Source organism: Rhinatrema bivittatum, chromosome 9, assembly GCF_901001135.1.
Source record: "Rhinatrema bivittatum chromosome 9, aRhiBiv1.1, whole genome shotgun sequence".
Taxonomy (NCBI): Eukaryota; Metazoa; Chordata; class Amphibia; order Gymnophiona; family Rhinatrematidae; genus Rhinatrema; species Rhinatrema bivittatum.
In genome coordinates this window covers 107973094-107981930 of record NC_042623.1, presented here as the reverse complement: position 1 = coordinate 107981930, position 8837 = coordinate 107973094, and the positions used below count along the sequence as shown (strand labels likewise).

Genomic DNA, 8837 nt, shown 5'->3' with positions numbered 1-8837 from the left:
GAGTGAAGAATGCATTCTGGGAATTACTTTTTAAACAGGGGGCATGGCTATAACAAAAAAGCATATCGATTTCTAAATTGTATTTATGTATTTAGGTTTATATGAAAAAAAGGAGACCTAGAAATATAAACACGAGGAAGCCAAGAAACAGACAAGCCGATATTTTGAAAAATGTAGCTTAGTACTGCTACTTTAACACTGAAATATACAGTTTTCAAATATGATAAATGAAGGCAACCAGAAGACTGTAGATGGTTGAAATTGGTTTACTAGAGAACTTGGTTTAAACCCTTGACAATATTCAACTAACATTTCCCCTTCCTTCCAAACAATGTTGTATGTAATAAATGGCATATGTAGATATATGATCAGACAATCTAAAAACAAATTGAAGTTTCCTTCTACTAAGAAATATTATTTTAAAAGTTCTCAGCAAACTCTTGGCTTGTAGTATCATACGATGTGATGAAATGTTTAAGCTCTTCAATGCACCTTTCGCCAATCTCTTGCAAATTCTGTTTCAGGGCAAACTGTACTGGTTTTTCCAGTGAAGGATCTTTTTCAATCAGCATCTTCACCACCATGCCAAAGGTTTCACAATCTTGTCTATAAACCTATATTGAAATACAAAATCAAATTATATTAATTCCAGGATAAAATATTAAGAGAGAAATATGCATACAATATTACTTAAAGAAAATTAATAGTTCTACAGCTTTTAGATTATTTCCCATATTTCTGTAAACTATAAAAACATAGAAGATGTAGGCACATAAAGATCACTTACTCTACTGTCTGCCCATTTGTGCATGCATTCTGTGCTATAACAGGTCTTACTCAATATGTAGTTTTCTCCCTCCCTTGACAGTAAGGTCTCTCTGTACTTTTGTCCCAAGTATGCTTGAATTCTCTCACTGTTTTAGCTCCTATAACCTCTGCTGGAAGTCTCTTCCGGAAGACCTCCACCCTCTCAGGAAAAAAGTAATTTTTTATTCCTTTCAAGCCTCTTCCTCTCTTTAGCTTCATATGGATGTCTCTCTTGTCCCAGAGGTTTTGTACCATGGAAAATGCTGTATTCAGGTACCTTATTGAAACTTGCTAAATATTTGAATGTGTGTGTATATCACATCTTCCCCTTATCTTTCCCTTCTTCAGTCTATGTATGGCTTACTGTGCAGGCCATAGAACCATTTTTGCAACCCTTTGAGCTTTTTCCATCTTATTAATGCCCTTTTGTAGATGTGGTCTGCAAAACAGCACAAAGTATGAAAGATGAGGTCTCATTAAATGATCTACGGAGAGGCAGCATTTGAGTACCTAAACACTGAGAAACTGGGGTAAATTCACTGCAGAGTAGTGTAATTTTGTCAAAGGTCTTCATCAGCTTCCTAATTATACATTATACAGATCACTAGTAGACATATTTTACAACAAAGGCTCACACTAAGCAGAGTTGCTTACCTGTATCAGGTGTTCTCCTAGGACAGCAGGATGATACATGGGTGACACCATTAGATGGAGCCCGGCACGGAAAACTTTTGTCAAAGTTTCTATAACTTTGACTGGCACAATGAGCATGCCCAGCATGCTACTATCTACGCGTCCATGCGGGGTCCCCCTTCAGTCTCGTAACATAGAATTACGAAAAAATAAAACAAACATATGAGAAACTCTACTCCGCAGGGTGGTTGGTGGATTTCCTGAGGACTAACATCCTGCTGTCCTAGGAGAATACCCGTTACAGGTAAGCAACTCTGCTTTCTCCTAGTACAAGCAGGATGGTAGATCTCACAAATGGGTGAATACCAAGCTACAGGCTGCTACCGAACTCTAGTAAATTCACAGACACCAAGCGGTGCTATGGAAAACAGAGGGAGACAGCCTGAGCCGAAAAAAGGGCCCTAAGCAGAAAGCGTTGGGTTTTTTCACTTAAAGATGTTCCGCAGGACAGCCTGACTAAAGCTGCTGTCACTACGGCCATTCCTATCCAAACAGTAATGGGCAGTAAATGTGTGGAGGGAACTCCATATCACCACCCTGCAGATCTCGGCCACAGGGTCCGCATGTAAGTGGGCTACCGATGCCGTCATGGCCCTGATAGAATGAGCCTTGATGTGGCCTCCAAGCTGAAGGCCTGCCTGCACATAGCAGAAGGAAAAACAATCCGCCAGCCAGCCAGTTGGACAATGCATGCTTGGTGACCGCAACTTCCAATCTATTCTTATCGAAAGAAATGAAGTGCTGCGTGGACTGTCTGTGGTCTGCTCAACATAGAAAGCCAAGGACCTTTTGCAGTCCAAACTGTGCAGAGCCTGTTCACCCTGGTGAGAATGCGGCCTGGGAAAAAAGGTGGGCAGAACAATGGACTGGTTGAGATGAAAATCAGTCACCAGCTTAGGCAGAAACTTAGGGTGAGTGCGTAGAACCACCCTGTCGTGAAAGAATTTCATGTACAGTGGATATGTCACCAACGTCTGAAGCTCACTGACTCTGCGTGCTGAAGTAACTGCAACCAAGAAGATAACCTTCCATGTCAGGTACTTCAGATCGAAGGAACGCAGTGGTTCTAAAAGATCTCGCATGAGACAAGCCAAAACGACATTGAGATCCCAGGACACAACAGGAGGCCACAGGGGAGGCTTCAGCTGAAGCAAACCCTGCATGAACCGGCTCACCACAGGTTGTATGGATATAGGTGAACCATCAACTAAGTGGTGGAAGGCCCCGATAGCACTGAGGTGTACACTGACTGAGTTGGTCTTCAGGCCATAATCAGAAAGATATAACAAGTAGTCCAGCAATTTCAGAGTGGGACAAGAGAATGAATCCAAGTCATGACTCTCACACCATATGTAAAACCTCCTCCATTTCAGAGTGTAAGAATTCCTGGTGGAGGGCTTCCGAGAAGCTACCAGGATCCAAGACACGTGGTCAGAAAGGTCAAGGGGCCGCAGAACTAGCCTTTGAACATCCAGGCTGTCAGAGACAATGCCTGAGAGGTTGGGATGGCGTAACCTGCCCCGATCCTGCTTGATCAGGTTGGGGGATGTCCCCAGACCGATTGGTTCCCTGACAGAGAGATCTCGAAGGATCGGGAACCAGATCTATTTTGGACACTGGGGGGGGGGGGGGGGGGGTGATGAGAATCATGGTCCCCACTTCCTGGCGGAGCTTCAGGAGTGTCTTCAACACCAGCAGAAGTAGAGGATATGCGTACAGAAGGCCCCTGCCCCAAAGGCGGGCAAAGGCATCTGACACTGGCATTCCGGACTCCCTGTACAGGGAGCAAAAGTTGATCACTTTGTGACTCCACCATAGCCCACACAAATGCCGCAAAGGTAAGATCCTCTGGTGGGGATCGGCGCTTCTCGTCCGAGGTAGCAACCCCCCCCAGGGATAATATGGGGCGCCCTCCTCACTGAAGCCCCCTAAGGCCCCTTGGGGAGGACACCTGCCAAGCCCCTCAGCCCCAGAGGCATCGATGGCACCAATGGGACTGGGGCACAGACTGCCCCGAGGGCATTGACGGTAGTGCAGACACTGAGGGGGCCAAACCAGGTACAACTGGGTGTGGTGCCAGAGCCCCCAATGGTGCCCTCGGTCGGGAAACATCGGTCTCCTCTGAGGACCCCACAATGGGGGTGACTCTGGAGGGAGGACGACTCGGTGGGCATTGGGGCATCGAGGTATCTCTGGGCAACGGAAGCAGCTGTGTGGGCAGGACGCCCAAGAGGATGTCAAGGCACTCCAGCAGCGGCGCTAACATCGCAAGGGCAGGCTCAGACAACGGGGGAGGCATTGATGGAGCTGGTGGCTTGATACCCTGAAGGGCCTGGAGCACAACCTGTTGCACCCTGCAGGCCAGTTCCACCTGGAAGTTCGCCAAAGCGAGGACCAATGGAGAAGGAAAAGCAAAAGGCATCACTGGAGTGCCCTCAGAGCCCCGGGGAAGCTCAGTACCGACCCCCAATAGTGGTGGGGAATGCCTAGGATTCCCATATACGATGGAGGTCGATGTCTCCTCTCCGCGGGGGTCTCTCTTTGGGGGCATGCCGGTGGACTTTGGTGTCACCCCGATTCTGGTACCTTAAGCTGACTGTGACTAGTGTCAATATTTCCGAGGCTTCCCACGGTGCTTGGCCCAGTCTTTCCCCAGCACTGAGGATGGCGATGAACCTGAGGTCCTGGAGTGCGACGCCGCCAAGGGTCTATCCTCGATCCCCCGTGAGAGCCCTGAATGGGGAAGTAGACATCGATGGACCCACATCCATAGGTTACATGGTTTGCAGTAAATACAAATACCTTCAGTTGTTGAAAGCAGTATGTCTTGGCAGTCACAATTCTTGAGTCTGTGGGACTCTATTCAGTGAAGGGTGATAAATATTCCATTTTGTATGAAGCAGTAGCACACTAAATCACAATATTTCTGGAAAGGTGTTACTGAGTCACTAAGAATTATCTATGCAGAAAGATATACTAGAAATCTGCATTTGTAGAGTTGCTTCATTCAAAAAAGAAAGGAAATGTAACAACATACTGAATATTGCATTTGATTTTGCCTTGTGGTTTTTCTTGAGCATGGTTAAAAAATAACCATGGCCATTTAAATAAATCATTAAAAAACAAATCAAATTTCTCTTTTACATACAGTTTTAACCAAAATGAATAGATATCTTAGAATGTGCCTTAAAAAATATATATTTGTTCCAGAAGCTTCCTCCTGCTCCTTTGGACTTCCAGCTCAATCAGCATTTGGCCTCTATTTTTCCTCTTATTTTTATAACCACCTCATCTAGCCCAGCATTTCAGGGACTGTTCATAGTCAGGGGCCACAGAATGCTTGATGTGTCCATCCAGTAGGTGTCATTGTTGAATGGTTTAAACTCTCTCCCCACCAAGAGCTGTGAATGCTGCCTCTGAAGCATCTCTAACCCTGGCCAACTCAGAGAAGGGAGTGCTTGACCGAGGAATCAAACCTAGGTCTTCTAGGTGGCAGCATGTAACACTGCCACTGAACCAGTCCAGAAATTATATATTTTATAAAAAAATCTATTGAAAATGTACATAGTTCTAGTTTGATAAAAGACCACATAATCCTTATTTTTCTCATGCAGGTTCTTTTCCAACACCTTTCAGGTTCAAAATATTTTTAGCCAAAATTCATAATTTATCATGCGAAACTGTACTAGGTTTTTTTTTGGGTGTGGTGGGGGGGGGGCAATTAGTAGTTTTCTCCTGCTTCTTTGATTTTACAGATCAATTATAACTGGTTTCTATTGGGCTATGGCATCAGAAGTTTCATTACCAACTAAACAGGCGTTTTTCCCTTATTCTACAATCTACCACCTAACTTAGCCATGGCAATGACTGCCCTTGGCCAGGAAGACTGCAGCTCCCTCAGGAACACATTACACATGTACACTAATTTCAACCAGCAGGTGTCACTGTTACAAGATGGTTAGATGTCCCTCTCCCCAGAAGTTGTTAATAGCCTCTGTAGCATTTCTATTTTTTATTTCTTAATACTAATATATCACATTCGCAGCGATCTGACCAATGCAGTTTACAACGATAACATAATAAAATAGTATAAAATACAAGAAAACATTAAAAATATTAAAAGAAGAAGTCTAACAGCAATCCATCTCAGTAATGCCTGACATCACTAACTCAAACATGGAACATCATCAACCACGCATGAACACTGTTACACGAGCTATTTAAAGTGCCAAATTCATAAGAAATACAAACTGTCATGCTGTGTCAGACCAAGGTCCATAGAGCCCAGCATTCTGTCTCAGACAATGGCTAGGGGCCCAAAAAACAACAAGGTAGGCAATCTAGAAAAGCCGTGAGGAACAACAACAGGAATAGATGCCAGTGAAGTCTTTTCCAAAAACTTTAATGGGTGGAGACGTGTTAAATAATTGATAAAATTCGTCCGACTCAGGCCGAATTTTGCTACTTTCTAGTGGCTGCCTCAGGGGCTCAAAAAGATTTCTCAAATCTGAAAAGACTTTTTGGAAAAGACTTTCGGAAAAAACTTCACTTCATTGTCCTGTTGTTGTTCCTCAGACAATGGCTAGTCTGGGCCACAAAAGTACCCAGATTCCCAGAAGTTGATTAATTCTAGTAAGTACTGGCTTTTCCAAGACTAGTTGCTTAATAACTGTTATGAACTTTTTCTTAGAGAACTTGTCCAATTCTCTTTTAAACCCCACTATGTTTGCTACCTTCACAACATATTCCGACAACAGATTCCATAGCTTGATTTTGAGATGAGTGAAAAAGTACTTTCTATGATTTGCTTTAAATCTGCTAGTTTAATGGAGTGTCCCCTAGTCCTAATGTTGTTTGAAAGGGTAATAACATAAGAACATGCCATACTGGGTCAGACCAAGGATCCATCAAGCCCAGCATCCTGTTTCCAACAGTGGCCAATCCAGGCCATAAGAACCTGGCAAGTAACCAAAAACTAAGTCTAGTCCATGTTACCGTTGCTAGTAATAGCAGTGGCTATTTTCTAACTCAACTTAATTAATAGCAGGTAATGGACTTCTCCTCCAAGAACTTATCCAATCCTTTTTTAAACACAGCTATACTAACTGCACTAACCACATCCTCTGGCAACAAATTTCAGAGTTTAATTGTGCGTTGAGTAAAAAATAACTTTCTCCGATTAGTTTTAAATGTGCCCCATGCTAACTTCATGGAGTGCCCCCTAGTCTTTCTATTATCTGAAAGACTAAATAACCGATTCACATCTACCCATTCTAGACCTCTCATGATTTTAAACACCTCTATCATATCCCCCCCTCAGCCGTCTCTTCTCCAAGCTGAAAAGTCGTAACCTCTTTAGTCTTTCCTCATAGGGGAGCTGTTCCATTCCCCTTATCATTTTGGTTGCCTTTCTCTGTACCTTCTCCATCGCAACTATATCTTTTTTGAGATGCTGTGACCAGAATTGTACACAGTATTCAAGGTGCGGTCTCACAATGCAGCGATACAGAGGCATTATGACATTTTCTCCGTTTTATTCACCATTCCCTTTCTAATAATTCCCAACATTCTGTTTGCTTTTTTGACTGCTGCAGCGCACTGAACCGAAGATTTCAATGTGTTATCCACAAGGACTCCAAGGTCCTTTTCCCTGGGTACTGACTTCTAACATGTAACCCATTATCATGAACCTGTAAATTGGGATTATTTTTCCCTATGTGCATTACTTTGCATTTGTCCACATTAAATTGCATCTGCTATTTAGAAACCCAATCTCCCAGTTCTTCTCAATCTGCTGCCACTTTGACTTGAAACAATTTTGTGTCATCTGCAAATTTGGTCACTTCACTCGTCATTCCTTTCTCCAGATCATTTATGAATATGCAAAATAGCACTGGTCCCAATACAGACCTCTGGGGCACTCCACTAATGATCTCTCTCCATTTGATAACTGATCATTTAATCCTACCCTCTGTTTCTGGCCTTTATCCAGTTACTAAGCCTCAAAAGGACACTGCTTTTGAGCCCTTGTTGATTTCCCAATATCTCCAGTTGCCCAGTGAGCAGAAGCCAGGATGATCCATCTAACCCAGGTCTTTTATATGGCAGCAGTACAGAATTGCTGCTCAGCCATCAGCAGATTCATTTAACCACGGTTTAATTAATATCTCCAAAATACTTAAATGGATGATAAATACTAATTTAAATGCATTTTCATTATCCATTAAATGTTATGCAATCAGCCTTCAACAAGAACACAAATATTCAGTTTTGCATGTTATTTCCAACTTTTCATTACTTTGTAAATAGGGCAATAATAGTTTCAAATCCTTTTTGCTTTTAGATACATCAATCCCTGATTACTCATAGTGAATAGATCAGTGTATTCCTTGCCTTAATACATAAAAAGAATTCAAGTAACAGAGTCATATTTAGACTTTGGCACCCACAGCAGGGGGTATAGGCACTGTAGAGCAGGGGGAGGTCCCTGGAGTGCCCATGCCCTTGTCCTAACCTTCTCTGCACCCTCAACCTCCCCCAAGTCCTCTTCACCAGATCTGTGGCAGTAATGGAGATATGTTAGAATGAAGCCAGTAAGCAGGTACTAGCTTACAGGCCTTGCAGCTGCTTTGTCCGCTCCTCTGCACAGGCTTCCTGCTACTAAGAAAACACGTGCCAGGGATGGAGCTTGTGCTTTCCATTGGTTGCTGCAGGTTAGACAGGAGGTGAGGGGCATGGCACCATGTAGATTCCTGCTTGTATACTTCAAGATCCGAACAGGCACCAGAGAGAAGATCTGCATACCTGAGATTACTCTTGATTAACAGGTGGGGGGTGGGTTATTTATTTTGATTTAGCTCACACATTTTCATGGTAGCTCAAGGCAGGTTACATTCAGGAATAGTAGGTATTTCTCTGTCCCCTGAAGGCTTACAATCAGAAGAGGTAATTTTCAAAAGGTTTTACAGTGCATAAATGGGCTTTTGAAAATTGCTATGAGATATGCTACTTTTACATTCATAATTCCTTTTGAAAATGACCTAAGTTTGTATATAGGATTAGAATGCATATTCATTTTTTCTTTTCCACTCCCCTACTACTTTACACATTCTCACAAATACACATACACACACAACACTCTCTCACCACTTCTTTTCAGACATAAAAGACAGAGCAGTAAGAGTGTTCTACTCTAAACTCTCCCCGCCAGGCAGCAGAGCAAAGAACATCCACTCTGCTCCCTAATGCAGGGAACAGAAGGGGAGAATGTGATCCTGAAGCAGAATTGCAGTGTAAAGAACAGACACAAGTTTGAAACCTGTAAGAAGAAGTACTAA

The 8837-nt window shown here is 43.1% G+C and overlaps 1 protein-coding gene across 11 annotated transcripts in view; it reads right to left on the bottom strand.

Annotated features, from left to right (window-relative positions):
• Positions 1-250: 250 nt before the first annotated feature.
• The window catches only part of PPHLN1 (periphilin 1), a 340184-nt gene continuing 331597 nt past the window's right edge, over positions 251-8837 (bottom strand). For 10 of the 11 annotated variants that reach the window (XM_029616785.1, XM_029616780.1, XM_029616778.1 and 7 more), the window contains one exon: positions 251-614. In XM_029616785.1, coding sequence (XP_029472645.1) covers positions 420-614 — 195 coding nt within the window. In that variant the 3' untranslated portion in view covers positions 251-419. The remainder of the gene's footprint in view (positions 615-8837) is intronic. The other variant, XR_003858726.1, reaches the window with a different exon arrangement.